This window comes from Notolepis coatsorum (genome assembly GCF_963971535.1).
Source record: "Notolepis coatsorum genome assembly, chromosome: 7".
NCBI lineage: Eukaryota > Metazoa > Chordata > Actinopteri > Aulopiformes > Paralepididae > Notolepis > Notolepis coatsorum.
The window spans coordinates 44,768,706-44,787,344 of NC_140171.1; the positions used below are offsets into that span (position 1 = coordinate 44,768,706).

Genomic DNA, 18,639 nt, shown 5'->3' on the forward strand with positions numbered 1-18,639 from the left:
CAGGAAGGGACTGGGAATTGGCATACGACTAACATTGGGATGGGAGAAAATCTGAGGAAAATGGAGGGGGAAAAAGACCAAAAAAAAAAAAAAAAAAAAGTATTCTGTACTTCTGTATGACAAGTCAACTATTAAAGAAACTTGAACTTGAAACTTGAACTATGTGAGAATGAGAATGCTGTTCATCGACTACAGCTCAGTGACACAGTAGTGGTGGGCCTGATCTCTGCCAACGACGAGAGGGCCTACCTGAAAGAGGTAGAGAATCTGTCGAAGTGGTGTCAGGAGAACTGCCTCTCCCTGAACGTCAGCAAAGCAAGATGATTGTGGACTTCAGGAGGTCGGGGGTCAGGGACTACAGCCCCCTCAGCATCGACGGGGCACCGGTTGAGAGAGTGAACAGTTTCAAGTACCTCGGAGTCCACATATCCGAGGACTTGACATGGACCACACACATTGACAGTGTTGTGAAGAAGGCACGGCAACGCCTCTACTTCCTCAGGCGCCTAAGGAAGTTCCAAGTCAGTCAGAAGATCCTTAAGAACTTCTACTCATGCACAATAGAGAGCATCCTGACTGGCAATATCACCTCCTGGTTTGGGAATAGCACCGCACAAGACCGTAGCAGACTACAGAGAGTGGCCCGTTCAGCCGAACGCACAATTGGAGGGGGGCTTCCCACTCTCCAGAACATTTACAACAAGCGGTGCATGGGTAAGGCTAAGAGAATTATCAAAGACTCCAACCACCCAAACAACTGCCTCTTTGAACTGCTGCGGTCAGGCAAGCGATGCCGGAGTCTCATGGCAAGCACAGAAAGACTCAGAAGAAGCTTCTATCCCTAGGCCATCAAGATGCTCAACGAACAATAACACTATGTAACAACCATCAAATGCACTCACAGCACACACATCCACACGCACACACTCACTTAAATAAACAACTCAATGCAGCACCCACTTTACACACTTTAGAATACCTAAACACACTTTATATTTATTGGTAAAGAATTTGCACTACAACCCATACCTCATTACACCTTAAAGTAAAACAGAAAGAAGCATTTTGTATAAAAGTATTCTGTACTTCTGTATGACAACTAATAAATAAACTTGAAACTTGAACCTTAGTGCATGACAGTAAGGTTAGTTAGGGTTCGATTTAAAAAAAATTCATTTCAGATAACTATGGTCACTCAAAGTCCTACAGGATGAGGTCTGAGGGCAGAGTACAGCGAGTCAAGTTGGACAGCGAGAGCGAAGTAGCCATGGGAACCAGGCCAGCTGCCACCTTCAAAATGGTCAGCAGCCTCCCTGCTGCATTGGTCACACCAGCCGACGTCTGCAAGGAGGAAGGAGGGGACATGTTAAGGGAATGTTTCAACAATGGTATAGGAGCGCAGCGCCACTGTGTTTCAAAAATAATTATTTAATTCAATTTAATAAATAATGTCTGTGCGTTTTTGTGTTGAACGTTATTATTGTGCAACCTTATACACTGTACTTAAATAAATAACTTATTTGGAACTTACCCTTGTGTTTGGTAAGTTTTTAAGTTGCAGGAAATTACAGCAATAAAAATGCCAGTCCATTGGCCCTGGTATTATCATAGGTGGTCTTTAAATTTGTAAATGGATCTGGGGTTAACTTAGGCAGATAGCCAGCAAGGTAGATTAAACGGCAATTATATAAAAGGCAAGATAAGAATATGAATATGGGCTGCTAATGCAAGGGCCATGACCTTCTGGCAAGATTACTTCATAGGTGATGCTACAGTAGCCATGGACGCTCCCAGGTGGCTAGACATGGAGGCGCACGTGAACTTTGTTATTTTCTAAGTATGACACGATTAATAAGATGGCTCTCAATAGTTTTATCCTTCGGAACTCACTGAGAATACTGAGTCAAATCAAAAGGGTTTTCAAAGTACCTTCAACCTCGGCATATGCTCCAATATGTGATCATTATCATTTTTCCCCTGGTCAATCTGATATTGTTTTTTCATTATGGAAGGGAAAGGGACTGGCCACTATCAAAGATCTATATGTTGATAGTCACTTTGCCTCATTTAACGAACTTAAGTCTAAGTTTAATCTTACAAGCTCACACTTCTTTCGTTACCTGCAGGTTAGAAATTATGTCCGCAGTAATATACCAGACTTTGAGACATGTCCTGCTGATTACCAGTTTTATAATCTCATGAGCCGATCACCAGTTTCAAAACATCTGATGAACATGTTGAAACATCCGATCTCTGATTTTGTTTCATATTTCTCGGTCCAATCTATGGCTTCCTCCGACCACATTAAAGATGTATGGTCCACAGAGCTTAGTATGGACATATCTGATGACATGTGGGAGGAGGGACTTAGCAGGATACATACATGTTCTATTAATGCCAGAGTCCAACTTATAGTTTTTTTTTATCCACTTTTTCTCCCATTTTCTGTATTTTCCTCCCATCCCAATTTTAGTTGTTATGCCAATTCTCCCCTCCCCTTCCTGGTTGTTGCCCGCATGTGCCCCCCACTGGTAGGTCTAGAGAGCCCTGAAGTCTATCACATGCTTCCTCCGATACATAGGAGACGGCCAGCAGCCTCTTTTCACCTGGCAGCGAGGACTCTCATTGGTGAAGTGTAACACGTGGGAGGTCACACTACCTTCACCATTTCCCTCCCTCGCTGTGCAGGCGCCCTGACCGACCTGTAGGAGTCGCTGCAGCCAACAAAAGCCACAGGCCATGACAATATTCCCACCAGATTTCTCAGAGACTCTGCTTCCATCATAGCTCCCATTGTAGCCCATATCACCAACCTCTCCATCAACCAGGGTCACATCCCGCAAGAACTCAAGCTTGCTAGGGTAACCCCTCTATTTAAAAAAGGAAACAAACTAGATCCAGGTAACTACCGCCCCGTTTCTATCCTTTGTTCCATATCAAAGGTAATTGAGAGGCTGGTATATGAGCAGATAGACAACTACCTGACTGAACATAGACTATTGTACCAGTTCCAATCAGGTTTCAGAAAATCACACTCCACTGACACCTGTTTACTGTACCTGACAGATTATATAAAATGGGAGATGGATAAGGGGAACTACTGTGGGATGGTAATGTTGGACCTGCAAAAGGCGTTTGACACGGTCAACCATTCCATCCTACTAGAAAAATTGAGAGCGATAGGCTTTGATAGCAAGTCAGCCAAATGGGTCAAGTCCTACCTGGAGGGAAGAGAACAGGTGGTAGACATCAATGGCACCTTGTCCTCGTCCCTTCCAGTGACATGTGGGGTCCCCCAAGGAAGCATTTTGGGACCTCAACTGTTTTTAATATATATTAATGACATGAAATCGGCATGCGATTGCAACCTGTTCCTGTTTGCTGAAGACTCGGCACTCCTGGTCTCAGACAGGGATAAGTCTAAAGTGGAAAGTGTCCCGAGCAGTGAAATGAAAAAAATCTGCTCCTGGCTCAGTGACAATAAATTGTCTCTACATCTGGGAAAAACAGAGGCCATACTCTTTGGGTCAAACGCCAACCTAAAGAAATCCCAGGGTTTTAAAATTAGAGTAGGTGAAAACATTATTGAGGATAAAGAGGAGGTCACCTACCTGGGCTTTATTTTAAATAACAAACTTTCTAACGAAAAAATGGCACAAAAAGTTATTACTAAGGTCAATCAAAAAACCAAATTTGTATTTAGAATTTCCTCGTTCATAAATAGGAACGCTCTGAGGACCCTAGCTGGAGCCCTCATCCAATGTCACTTTGACTATGCTTGCACTTCATGGTACAGCAACATATCAAAACAAATGAAGACAAAGCTCCAGACCTCCCAAAACAAACTAGTGAGACTCCTGCACAACCTTCACTTTAGGACTCACCTAACGCCAGCCCACTTTAGCAGGCTGGGATGGCTTAGGGTTGAAGAAAGAGTACACCAGCTTAAAATGCTACTGGTTTTTAAAGTACTAAAAGAAACGGTCCCCAAGTACCTAGTCAATTATTTTAATAAAGTAGGAGATGTCCACAAACACGCCACAAGAGGAAGCCCCACGGACCTGGTCCCGCCGAGAGTCAGGACATGCATGGGGAAAGATGCATTTTTTTACTCTGCTACGGTAATGTGGAATGCCCTGCCAACATTTTTAAAACTCCTGAACTCCCCTCTCGGATTTAAATCCGCCCTAAAAACATGGCTCAGCAGCAACTCAAATTGGTCTTAAAATGTTTTTTTTATCTCTTTTATCATAACTTGGCTTTTATTTCTTTTATCATGAGTTGCTTTTAAGGGTTTGCGGATTTTCTTTTAACATTAGTTAACTGTATGAGTTGTCAGGTTAGGTGTTTAAAAAAAAAAAAAAATTAGAATGTGTCCTGTCAGTGTACATGTCCATTTGTGTTTCTGTGCCTTTTTATGTTCCATGTATGGACCACAATGGAAACAAGCCTTGGCTTTATTGTGTTTTATCCATTTTTGACCTGCGTTATTGACACCGTTATTGTCTTGTCTTTTAAAATGTTTTTTTTGTCATACGATTTGTGTCAAAATAAAGTATTCAATCAATCAATCAATGTTTACAACGACCAGATTACCACAAACCGGCTTCCCTCCCGCTGACTCTGCAAATTGAGTCAGTATGCTGTCACTGCTGACAGCCGGATTCGATACCAGTGTCTCTGCAGTGGTAGACAAATGCTTAGTCCGCTGTGCTACCCTGCCGCCCTCCAACTTATACAATTTAAGGTCATTCACAGACTGCAACTAAAATGCATAGAATCTATCCCTCTGTATCGCCCCTCTGTGATCGTTGCATGTCCGCAGAGGGTAATCTTTCACATGTTTTGGTTTTGTCCCAAGCTATTTAAGTACTGGGTAGACATTTTTGACTGGTACACCAAGGCGTATAAGAGAGAGATTGCCCCAGACTGCCTTCTAGCTCTACTCGGCTGTTCAGCTAACACTGCAGAATTACCTTACTGGCTGTGGCCAAAATAATTATCCTAAAGGAATGGTAAGACACATTGTCTCCATGTTTTAAAAGATGGCTCACTGAGATGGTCTCTTCTCTGCAGCTGGAAAGCATCCGTCACAGTAGGTCCGAGACCTCGAGCAAATTTAATACGATATGGTGTCCCTTTTTGGAATGTTTAGCTAGAACATAAGTGCTTCTCAATGTCCTCCTGTGTATTTTTTGTAAAATATATATATATGTCAGAAGATCAGCCCCTTGCGTCCTTCGTGTACAGTATATGACATGGTGTATGTTTGTTCATTGATGTGACAGTGTCTGGCAACATACTGTTTTTTATTTTTATTTTTTTTCTTGATGTGTGTTTGAAATTATAAAAACTGAAAATAAAATATTATAAAAGAATATGAATATATTTGGAATAAACAGTAACACAAAATAAACCAAAACAGGATCAGTAGCTTAAAAGAGTCAGGGGGGGAAGGGGGTGGGCTACTTGGGAGCAGTGCTGTGTTGCACGAAGGCAAGTGTGATCTGATCAGGTGTGTTTTTAGATGAGTTTTGAAGAGGTTGATGGTGTCGGAGCCTCGGATGGAAGGAGAGAGGGAGTTCCACAGCCTGGGGGCAGCTACGGAGAAAGCTCGGTCTCCCAGTGTGGAACGCCTGGTGCGAGGGAATGGGGGATGGTGAGGAGGTCGGAGTTGGAGGAGCGGAGGCCTCATGCTGGAGTGTAGGGGTGGAGTAGGTCGGTCAGGTAGGATGGAGCCAACCCATGCAGGGATTTATAGGTGAGTAGGAGGATCTTGTAGGGGATTCGGTAGTTGACGGGGAGCCAGTGGTTTTTGCAAGGTAGGGGTGATGTGCTGCCAGGGTTTGGTGCACGTGAGGACCCTTGCAGCCGAATTTTGGACATACTGCAAAGGCGGACCTGCTGACAGACTTTACGTGTGGCTGAAATGAGAGGGTTGAGTCTAGTATTATGCCGAGTTTCATTACCTCCATGGAGGGGCAGATGGAGTAGCCGTCGATGGAAAGAACGAGACGGTCGATTTTTTGGAGGAGGGCTGGGGAAGCTACAACTATAAGTTTGGTTTTCTTGCTGTTGAGTTGGAGGACGTTTGCGGTCATCCATGTTCAAGCTGCGTGTCGTCTGCATATGAGTGAAAGTGGAGGCCATGTTTCCTTATAATCTCACCGAGTGGGAGGAGGTAGATGGTAAAAAGGAGCGGACCTAGCACCGAACCCTGGGGAACACCCTGGTTAACAGGTGCTGACCTGGACCCCTTGAGGGAAACATACTGCCACCTGTTGGTCAGGTATGATGTAAACCAGGACAGGGAGGTACCAGTGATGCCAAGGACACTTTCCAGACGGTCTAGGACAGGGCTATTCGCCAGTTGAATAGCCCTGTCCTAGACCGATGATTCTGACCGGCCCGCAAAAGATTACATGATAATTTAAAAAAATAAAAAATAAAATTAATATTTTTTTTTAATATTTTTTTTTACTTTATGTCAAAGTTCACACGCACAATTGAGCCAAAAGTCACTCAATTAATGACAGATTTCATTGATAAATTGAGGGAAAACTTTGCAAGTCGATTTGATGAATTTGACATGCCCAGAGAATTGATGCATTTTGTGAGCAACCCATTTGCCAATGTAGCTGCTATTTCCACAAAAGGACAAGAGTTCCTTGCATCACTTCACATTGATGAAGGTCTCCTGCAACTTGAAATAATTGACATGCAAGCATCATCTGCTCTGAAGCAGGCACTTGAGAATGAATCCACCACAACATTTTGGATAAAGTGTATTAAATGTCAACACATTCCCCAAAATAAAAACGCTGGCAATATCTGTGCTAACAATGTTTGGCTCAACATACACCTGTGAATCCAGTTTCTCTCACATGAATGCCATTAAAACAAGCAACCGTGCCTCCTTGACAAATGAGCATTTGCATCACTGTTTGCGGGTAGCCCTCACTTCCTATGAACCCTCTTTCTCTGCCATTGCCCAGTCAAAGAAGTGCAATCTCTCATTAGATGTGTGTATGTAGGCTAGGCCTGTCTGCCCCCCACGCCCCTGATGTTTGAGAGTTAAGAGTGGACAATAAGTGCTAATAAGATGCTGCGATTTGCGGTTGTTGCACAGACATGAAGCACGTTTTCATAAGCTCAGCTGCACTATAAATGTGTTTTTTTGTTCAAGTGTTGATGTTAGAATGTTCAGATGCACATCATGCACTTGTTTGTTTTTTATTTTATTTTTATATTGAAATGTTGAAGAGGAGATGTTGCAGTTGTTGCACAGTCATAAATGAAGCACTTTTTGCAGGAGATGTTGCAGATGTGGCACATAAATGACGCACTTTTTTTTTTAAAGTATACTACTTTTGCAATGTAGTTAAATAAAAGTTGTGAAAATGTGGTTGCGTGTTGTGTCAAGTGTACATATATTCATAGCACGGGGAGGCGCCGTGGCAGTCCGGCCCCTGGCCCCTTGGGTTTCTGACAATGTGGCCCCCTGAACAATTTAGTTGAATAGCCCTGGTCTAGGAGGTTTGAGTGGAAGATGGAATCGAAAGCAGCTGAAAGGTCCAGGACTCGTCTCTGTGCTATGTTTTGCCCTGAACCCAGACTGGAGTGGTTCAAACAGGTCATGGTGTGCCATGTGACTCTGGAGCTGGGCAGCTACCGAGCGCTGAAGGACCTTAGTTCCATAGGACAGAAGAGGAGGTTGGAAATGGGGCGGAAATAGTTGAGGTTGTCAGGGTCCAGACTCCAGACCCGGTTTCTTTAGAATTGGGGTGACTGCTGCCACCTTCAAGTCAGCGGGCACGGAGCCAGTGGACAGGGAGGAGTTGATGTCTACCATGAGAGGACAGAGGGCAGGCAGGCAGGCCAGCCATCACCAGGGTGGTGGGCATGGGGTCCAGAGAGCAGGTAGAGGGTTTAGAGCCTGACACCAACTCCATAATGGAGTCAATGTCCACCGGGGATAAGGATGAAAAGGAGCGGGTGAGATGGGGCAGGGGGTCATGTTTGACACCCGGAGGTGTGGGGGACACAGGAATGGACTGGAGCTGCTGGTAGATGGTATCGATCTTGTGTTGGAAGAATTCCGTGAATCTGTTGCAGAGATCAGAGGAGGTGATCTGGAGGGGGTTGTCAGGGGGCTGGAAGAGTTTGCCGATGGTGGAGAAGAGAGCTTTGGAATTCCCTTGACCTTTAGAGATGACATCAGAGTAGGAGGAGGATTTAGTTTGTGTGAGGGCGAGTCTGTAGGAGATGATGTGGTCAGAGTAGGCCTGGGTATGAACAGTGAGACCCGTTTTCCTGCAGCGCCTCTCCAACTGGCGGCCCTTGGCTTTCATGGAGCGGAGCTCGGGGGTGTACCAGGGGGCGTAGTGTGTAAAATGAGGGAGTCCAGGGTGGCAGCTAGGGCTGTGTTGTAGGTATTCACCAACTCAGTGGTTGAGAGCAGCTGGGAGTCATGAGCAAGGTGGGAGCTCAGGGCGTTGGTGAGGTCCGTGGTGGTGATATTGTTTGTGTTCCTGTACATCATGGAGCGCTGTGGGCGGTCAGAGGTGGAGGGGACGCGTGAATATTAAAGGCAACCAACTTGTGTTCAGCTTTTCGTTCAGCGTTTCTCTGATTGGCCACACGGCCAATCAATCAATCCACTAGCACACGCCCTCGCGCAAAGAGAGACGCGGCAAAAGCGCTGGTCGAACCAGCGGTGTTCTGTTGTGTGACTGTACTCTACAGCGGTGTTCTGTTGTGTGACTGTACTAAACACTTCCACCACATGACCGACATTTGACATACAGTACACCTCCTATCTATGTTGGGATTATGTTTGGTCATGACAAAACAATAAAAATCGCTTCGCAAAATATGAGAGCGCGCCGCTGTCATTGAAGGGCTTCCTACAACAGAGCACCGCCGCTGCTGCTGCTGAAGCTGTATCAAGCCGGCGGCGGTGCACGGACGCCGGGGAAAAACCACCGCGTCGCCCCGCTGGCGCTTCAGGCTCAGCAGCCTCCACGGGCGAAATAACATATAACGTTACAGTTCCACACTGATGTACAGTGAGTGTCTAATATGGCTGTCGCGAAGTCATGCCTCTCCCTCTGAAAGCCCATCCACGCTGTGTATCATAGACTACGTTTCGCGTTCCATTGATTAACGCCATTACCTGCTGTGCTGTAGGAAGCAGAGGTACAGTAAGTTACAGTAGGTGTAGGTTACATGTTTAATCAAAGCCCATACAATTTTTTAGATGAATGATTGTGGATATAATATAGAAAACACATCATTATGATATTTGAAATATTATGAAAAATTGTATGGGCTTTGATTAAACATGTAACCTACACCTACTGTAACTTACTGTACCTCTGCTTCCTACAGCACAGCAGGTAATGGCGTTAATCAATGGAACGCTAAACATAATAACTTTACGCTTTCTAGTTCAGCGCATTTCATAACTGTATGGGCTTTGTTTATACACAAGTGCGAATCTGGTAGTCTATGATACACAGCGTGGATGGGCTTTCAGAGGGAGAGGCATGACTTCGCGACAGCCATATTAGACACTCACTGTACATCAGTGTGGAACTGTAACGTTATATGTTATTTCGCCCGTGGAGGCTGCTGAGCCTGAAGCGCCAGCGGGGCGACGCGGTGGTTTTTCCCCGGCGTCCGTGCACCGCCGCCGGCTTGATACAGCTTCAGCAGCAGCAGCGGCGGTGCTCTGTTGTAGGAAGCCCTTCAATGACAGCGGCGCGCTCTCATATTTTGCGAATGCATAAACTATATCCGCCATAATTTAAGATATAGTTTATGCATTCGCAAATATGAGAGCTCTGTCAGCGATTTTTATTGTTTTGTCATGACCAAACATAATCCCAACATAGATAGGAGGTGTACTGTATGTCCACTGCTACCGCAGCTGAACACAAGTTGGTTGGAACAGCAGCCTGCCGCTCGCTTGCCGCTCGCTTGCTCCTTGGATTTCATTTGGGACGTGCGCTTGCCTGCGCGTGGGGGCGGGGGGGCGCGGCCAATCAGAGAAAAGCCGAACACAAGTTGGTTGCCTTTAATATTCACGCGGAGGGCGTAGGAACTAAGAATTTTATTGCAAGATGATCAGCAACGTTGAGGTCCACACCACTGAGATTGGAGGGGCCGGTGATAGTCTCGGTGGAACACACCAGGTCCAATATGTGGCCTCTGGTGTGGGTGGGGAAATCTACGTGCTGGGTGAGATTGTGGCAATCAAGGAGGGACAGGAGGTCGTCGGAGGCGGCGATGTTGTCAACATGAATGTTGAAGTCACCAAGGAGGAGAATTGGGGAGGTGGATGAGCTGAGTGAGGTGAGTAGATCAGATAATTCTGAAATAAAGTCCCACAGAAAGGGGGAAGCTGGTAGTGGAGCAGGTACAGCAACAAGAGGAAGTAGTGAGGTGTACAAAGGCTGTGGCCCAGGCTAAGCAGGGACAGTGGATGAACTGGGAAAGTGTAGAGAAGAGGAAGATTAGTTGGAAGAACCTGTGGAGTATATGAGCTGCCATCACCACAGAACCTAAAACAATGGGTAGATGGGGACCGTCTTGTTCACTGTGTACCGAGACAACTTTGAGGCATATTATGTCAGGCTGTTCTCGAGGTCGGTATACAAGGCGACATAACCAGGTTTTTGAAGAGCTTAGTGGCAGGAATTGAAAGTAGAAGAGTACAGGTGAATTCTGGTCTGGATGTAATCAGATGGAGGGTGCAGCCATTCAATTTCTCTGTGAGGGAAAGAATGTAGAGGTAGGTTTTTAGGCAGGCATGAGTCAGGCCACCTAAATGGAGCTACTCATTGCGAAATGCAGGTAGACGTGGGAGGAAAAACGTGTTGTTCCACAAGAGATAGTTAGCACTAACTAGCCTGGCATAGTATTATGGTCTGGTAGTCAGCGGTTATTTTATTTGATAGAATTGACTGTGCCTTGGGAGGATTCAGTGGAGGAGGCGTACAAAAGGAAAAAGCTTAGATATGCAGACTTGGCAGCAGAAACTGAACAGCAGGGATGGAAAACAAGAGTTTGTCTGGTGGAAGTAGGATGCAGAGGATTTATTCAAGATTCAAGAGTTTTATTCATCACATACATGTCAGGGCATACAGTGAAATGCGGTTGGCCATGCCCACTTCGATTGTGCAATAAAAACAATAGTAATAATAATAAAAAGATAACTAGCACGATCGACTTTATAATTATTGGGAGAGTTGGGCATTTGTGGGCTGAGTTTTCAAAAAGCGGTAAATTAGAATCCAGGTCGAGGGAGAAACTAGATACGTGGAATATTCGCTCAGTCCGTCAAGCGGTGCTGCTGGGTAAATGTTAGCATTAGGAAGAAGCATTGAAAAGCAGTCAGTGATAATATTGTATTGTGATAATTAATAAACAAACTTGAAACTTGAACTTGAAACTTGGGTGGGGGGGGGGGGGGGGGGGGTCCTGGGATGCTGGAACTAACTGTTGAGCCTTCCCGAGGTGTTGTGGGTCTAACTTGACAAAACACCAGTGAAGGAGGTGGTTTTTTGTCAAGTTACACTATAAATGCTACTCCTCAACATCTGTATATATTGTGTATATAACTCACTTCACTGCATCCTCAAGTGCAATAGATAAGGCAAGATATTCTGGCAGCCCCCTGCGATTATGTTTATTCAATGCTATACACTTCTAATACTGTATCAATCACCTCTCAGATCCCATTTGTCCCTTGCTTCTGTACAATACCTCCTTATATATATTCTTTTCAATCTTTCAACTCATATTGCAAAGAGATGCAGGATTTCCCATTAATTACCTAGACTGTGGCGGCCCGCCACAGTCTAATTAGTCCCGCCACAGTTGTATAATGAACCAAAAATAAATAAAAAATAAATAATAATAATTTACATAAAAAATAAAAAGAATTCAATATAAAGTTTGCCAATAGGGATGTATCAGTAGTATTGGCAGTGGTAGTAGTCGTAATAGTAATCCACTATATATTTTTTTTCTTCTAAAAAATAAACCAGTTCAACACAGGTAACCACTTTTGCTTAATTTCTTTGATGGCTCAAATGTACGCTCTAGTCCAGTGGTTCCCAAACCTCTCCTCGAGGCACCCCAGCCATTCCATGTATTTGTTAAATTCCACCACCAGCACACCTTGATTCAACTAATAAAGGGCTAGTTAAGTTGAATCAGGTGTGGTGGTGGTGGAATTTAACAAATACATTGAACGGCTGGGGTGCTTCGAGGAGAGGATTGGGAAGCACTAGTCTAGTCGATTTTGTGTTTTGAGCACAAAGTTCATCATAGCCTCTTTATTTTGCTCTCAAAGTGCACCAGATTGATGCATTTAACTTTAAAATGTAAAAAAAAATAAAAAATGGTCGGAGGTTCACCCCCCATAGTCAATGAAAATCCTGTGGGAAACACTGAGATGCTTAAAAAAAAGAAGGAAAAAGTAAGAGTTGAGTTGAATAGAGCCGATTACCAACCTCCTCTGCACACAGTAAAGGGCAATAGAGCGATGCGGCCAGTTTCCTGACAGATTCCAGGCGCTCTGTGGGGACCGATGCATTACGAGCTGGAGGGAAGACCAGAAATTGAAGTGGCTTTAATATCCAACATGTTTATCATGCGAGTTTTGCATTGGGGAAATTCTCAGATCATTTAAGGTACGGCGACCTTGGGTGCTCAGAAAGGCGCCTTTAAATCAAATGCATTATTATTATATATATTTTTTTTTTATCCACTTTTTCTCCTTATTTTTCTATTATTCTCCCATCCCAATTTCACCTCGCCAATTCTCCCCTCCCCTATCTCGAACGTTGCTAGACTATGCCTCCCACTGGTCGGCTGCAGTGAGGACCAAGCCTTGCATCACGTGTCCCCTCCGGTACACGAGGAGGCAGCTGTCGCATCTTTTCACCTGTACAGCGCGATCTCTCAGTGGCGAGGAGTAACGCGTGGGAGGCTCACGCTGCCCCCGTTACTTCTTGATTCTGCTGTACAGGCGCACCAACCGACCTGTAGGAGTCGCTGTCCACAACGTCCAATCCCCACCCACCAGCTTTCCTACCCCTAACACTGCCAATTGTGTTAGTATGAACGACCAGCCAAGCTGGTAGCAACGCCAAGAGCTGGGCTCGAACCCAGCATCTCCTGCGTTAGTGGCGAGCGCCTTGCCCACTGCGCCACTTAGCGGCCGCATTATTATTATTTAATAATAATAATATAATGCAGGGCAGGACCTCTTTAGAGGTCTTTATTCGGCATGCAACGAACTGGACATGCAATGGGAGCGGCACACACACAAACTGGGATACACACACACATGGATTGTCTTTTTCTCAGTCACAGATGCGATTGAGTCTCTGCGCTTAACCCATCCCGTCGTCCTTCCCCCCAAGGGCAGCCGGGAGCAGACAGGGCGTCGACGAGAACATGCAAACCAACGTTTGAGATTAAACTCATTTCCATACCGTTAGTGACCATGAAGCAGACTTTTCCAAGGAAATATTCAGGATCCAAGTACTTAAGGGACGTTTCTGCTGACTCGAAACTATGGTGGGGGAGGAAATAAAACCATTACCTCAAGTCTCAAACCAAGACCTTGGGCTATACAAAGATATCTAGACGTATATATAAACCAATCTGTCGAGTTGAACTAACCTGAGGTCTGTGGTCAGGTTGATGATGAACACTACCAAGTCTATCCTAGGGCGACTGAGGTCAGTCTCCTTGGGCAGTGGCAGACTTCTGGCCAGTCTCCTGGTTGGTACAGCAAACATAAAGAGTGAAGTATAAGTATGCATAGTGTAGGCTCCAGGTGCAATATCATTATTTTATGTCACTTCCTGTGACAATAAAGAAAAGACAGTGCAACATGAGCCTACAGTGTGCTGCAGGTAAGAAACATAATTTATCATCTGGTGGCCACAGCGGCAGGTCACAGGTGGATCTCAGAATTCACCAGAAATTTCACTATTTCACTAGCTGAATGGATATAAATTATGCTGATCCTAAAACAATTAGTAGACTAATTTACCAGCCATAACCAAGATTTACCAGTATGAGAAGGGTGGCTGGCTTAAATGACATTAGTGTACACACAAGAGTGGAAGTCTAAACTATAGGCTCCCCTTGCCCACCCCACATAGTACCACCTAGTCTACCAACAAAAATGCAGATGTATTTGGAAGCTAATAAAAGTAGCATGGATACAGCAAATAGATCATGATTGATTCCAAAAAAGAAGCCTTGAATGAATGAACTAATGAAAACTTTATTTAACAGATTGCAGAATGGGTACAATACAGTACAGCTCAATACATACAATTGTTAAGGGGATGCAGACCAGAGAAAGACGTTTGTCTTGTTTACATCAGGGTCGCCCATTTTCAATTCATAGTGACATTTATGGCATAGGGACCTTGACCTTTGGGAAGTATTTTGACATGTACATGGGTACCTTAGTGGTGTAGTGTATCTTGTAGACCAGGCCCATTGCAAGTTGCTGTACTCTGTCGTCTACTATAAGCCATCCTAGGTTGTCAAAATGGGCAGGGGTGAGGTGGGTTTTAGGAGTAAGGTCAAGCAACTTGCAATGGGCCTGGTCTACAAGATACACTATACGACTAAGGTACCCATGATGTACATGTCAAAATATTTCCCAAAGGTCAGTGAATACCACGACCACAACACCAGAAGAAGCTCAACAAATCATGTTAAACCCAGATTCGGCTCAAACAAGGGACTAAACACGTTTCGCAATTATGCCACATCAATGTGGAACGCCCTACCCAAAGCTGTAAAGGAATGTGAATCCCTACCCACATTCAAAACCGCTCTCAAAGAGCACCTACGGGAGGCTGCAATTCAAAACTGGTCACCGTAAATGTCCAAACCCCCCACCCCCTCCTAAAAGACAGTCTCCTCCCCACCGCATGTATATATTCTCTCCCCGCCGTATATATGTATATTTCTCTCCCACCCACCCCCACCCCATCATATGTATATACTCTGTCAGGATCTATGAGTAACAGTACTGTATATTTGAATACCGTATATGTCACAAATGTATCAGTACTAAATACCTATATGTCCCTATGCCATAAATGTCATGTATGTTGAGTATGTCATAAATGTCAATATGAAATGAAAATGGGGGACCCTGATGTAAACAAGACAAACGTCTTTCTCTGGTCTGCATCCCCTTAACAATTGTGTGTATTGAGCTGTACTGTATTGTACCCATTCTGCAATCTGTTAAATAAAGTTTTTCATTCATTCAAGCAGTAGTTTTTTTTGTGATGTTTGTAATCTTTGACTTGTTTGATTAGATTGGTTGCCATTTTGTCACAGGAAAGATTTGCCTCTAGGATGGAACCCAGGTATGTAATTTCATCTTTCCTTGTGACAATATTGTCAGTTTTGTCACCCACTGTAACAGAGAAGCCGTTGGCCTTGCTGAGTTTGTTATTTGATCAGGGTAAAAATCAGGGATCAGGGTAAAAAATCACGCTGAGCCGTGGATGCACACTGAAATACTGACCGCTATGAAAGCCAGAGACAAAAAATGCTCTGAATTTCATAAAAGTCAGTCAAAGCTTACCAAAAGCACGAGCAGTGAACTCCAAGTCCTCAAACTAGAAAGAAACAGACTAAGAAATGACGTAAACTCCATGATAAAAACCGCAAAAAAAAATTTCATCAATGACAAAACTGAGGAAAACAAAAATAAACCATGTGAACTTTGGAAATTACTCAATAATCAACTAGGCTGCAGTAAAAAACTTAAAACCAGGTTCTCAAACATAAACATAAAGACGGACAACACGCTCATCACAGACAAACTGGATGTAGCCAATTACTTAAACACTTTCTTCACAAACATAGCCACAACACTGGTAAACAAACTACCCTCCCACTCAGGGCAGTATGGGGTAGAACACATAGTAGCATACTACAAGAACCTAGGCGTCCACAAAGACGATTTCAAACTGGAAATGGTAACTACAGATGAGGTACTCAATAAACTGAGCGCCCTCCATCCGAACAAGGCCACTGGCCATGACAACATCCCCTCCAAATTCCTCAGAGACTCAGCAGCCGCCATCACCCCAGTCATGATTCACACACATAATAAACCTCTCCATAAAACAGGGACACGTCCCCAAGGACTTCAAAATAGCGAGAGTAACACCCCTGCACAAAAAGGGCAGCAAATTAGACCCAGGCAACTACCGCCCTGTTTCTATCCTTACATCCATCTCGAAAGTCATGGAAAAAATAGTATACGAACAGGTCGAAAAGTACCTTACGGATAAAAATCTAATCTACGAATTCCAATCTGGCTTCAGAACATCCCACTCCACTGACACAACACTTGCCTTCTCTATTTGAACGACCACATCAAGCAAGAGGTGGACGCGGGCAAATACTGCGGCATGGTCATGCTAGACCTACAAAAGGCCTTCGACACTGTCAATCACACCATTCTGATTGACAAGCTAAAAGCAATTGGTTTTGATAGTTTATCAGTGAGCTGGATACAATCCTACCTGGAGGGGAGAGAACAGATGGTGGAGGTAAACGGTACCCTATCCCCCCCCTCACAGTGAACTGTGGTGTTCCACAAGGAAGCATACTAGGACCACTACTGTTCCTAATTTATGCAAATGACATGTCGTCAGCTTGTGACTGCAACTTGTTCCTGTTTGCGGACGACTCAGCCATGCTGGTCTCTGACAAGAACAAGTTACAGGTTGAAAAAACCCTCAGCTCGGAACTAGGCAAAATCTGCATATGGCTCGCCGACAACAAACTATCATTACACATGGGCAAAACAGAGTCCATTCTCTTCGGTTCAAATAACAAACTCAGCAAAACAGACGGCTTCTCAGTTACAGTGGGTGACAATATTGTCACAAGGAAAGATGAAATTACCTACCTGGGTTCCATCCTAGAGGCTAATCTTTCCTGTGACAAAATGGCATCCAATGTAATAAAAAAAGTCAATCAACGAACTCGATTCTTGTACCGGATCTCCTCCCTGGTAAACAAGAATACCCTGAAGACTCTGGCAGGAGCACTCATTCAAGGGTACTACGACTATGCTTGCACCTCATGGTACCAAAGCACCTCAAAGGCACTAAAAACCAAATTACAAACATCTCAAAACAAACTAGTCAGACTACTGCTTGACCCGACTCCTAGAACCCACCTCACCCCTGCACACTTTGCCAACCTAGGATGGCTTAGAGTAGACGACAGAGTACAGCAACTTGCAATGGGCCTGGTCTACAAGATACACTACACGACCAAGGGACCCATGTACATGTCAAAATACTTCCCAAAGGTCAGTGAATACCACGATCACAACACCAGAGGGAGCTCCACAAATCATGTAATACACGTCAGTATTCCAATGTACAGTGCCCCCCCCCCCCCCCCCCACCTCCAATGTACAGCCCCACCCCACCTACCCAACCTCCCCCAATGCACAGTTTCTATGTCAAATGTATATACTCTTCTTCTGGATTTTTTTAGTATCACAAACAGTACTGTATTTGAAAATCTGGTATGTCATAAATGTATAGATGTAGCAGTACTGTCTATCTGTATGTCATGTGTGTCATATGATGAATTGAAAATGGGGGACCCTGATGGAAACAAGACGAAAGTCTTTCTCAGGTCTGCATCCTCTTAACAATTGTATGTATTGAGCTGTACTGTACTGTACCCATTCTGCAATCTGTTAATAAACTTTTCAATCAATCGATCGAGAGAATGGAGTCCGTTTTACCCAGGTGTAATGATACTGTCTGGACACATTTCGCGACATTATTAAGGGGAGCATGTCTATGTCTAAGAAGGTCTACTTACACTATCACATTAGATTCCTGTTGCACCATTGTGTCAGCCAACGTCTGCTGGAACTGCTCTTCATTCTCCACTAGCTGAGGACAAAATGTAATGTTAATGTAGAAAGATACTGAGCAACTAATCACACCGACTACGCTAGGGGTTTGTTTTTGTTTAGATTTTTTACTGCGAAAGACATACCAGAATATTCGCCGAGTTCAGACTAGGCAATTTACCAAACGGCTTCAACATTGACATTTGTATCATGTGGTTAAAGATTTGTAATAGATTTTCACGGTCATAAACAAGAAACGCTAGCTACAACTTCAGAGACGAGGAGCTAGTTAATCACGCGCGTTTATTCAAATGTGCGTATGACGTCACGACGCATTACGTTCATCACCGTACATCCTTTTCATAAATGGCACTTTAATGCCCTCTACAGCCTGAAATGTGTATAGTTTTATTGCATTCTGACTTTCAGCTAGCCTCTGATACAATTTCCTTAGGATTTCAAAGCTAGTTATTAAAGCATTTTAGATTAATACATATGTTTTTACCAAGAGGCATTTCTCAAAATGTGTAAATTGCCCATTTATGCTGTTTCAAGAACTAAGAGTTGCTGTGTTGATCTACACTGTCTAGTAATATGCTTTTCCAGTGTTTTACCTACTCTACCACGGCACAGAAATTAGGCATTTCCTTTCAAGTGGTTAGAGGCAGCCATGTTGGAAAGAGAACCACACA

At 44.2% G+C, this 18,639-nt stretch overlaps 1 protein-coding gene across 1 annotated transcript; it reads right to left on the reverse strand.

The window, feature by feature from the left end:
• Nucleotides 1-577: 577 nt before the first annotated feature.
• On the reverse strand, nt 578-18,241 carry pane1 (proliferation associated nuclear element). The gene is made up of 6 exons (XM_084319078.1): nt 18,094-18,241; nt 17,914-17,987; nt 13,699-13,797; nt 13,509-13,588; nt 12,522-12,610; nt 578-1,341 (listed from the first exon to the last, which is right to left on the reverse strand). Exons 1-6 carry the CDS (start codon nt 18,157-18,159, stop codon nt 1,204-1,206), a joined length of 546 nt encoding a protein of 181 aa, XP_084175204.1. The 5' UTR covers nt 18,160-18,241; the 3' UTR covers nt 578-1,203.
• Nucleotides 18,242-18,639: the final 398 nt, after the last annotated feature.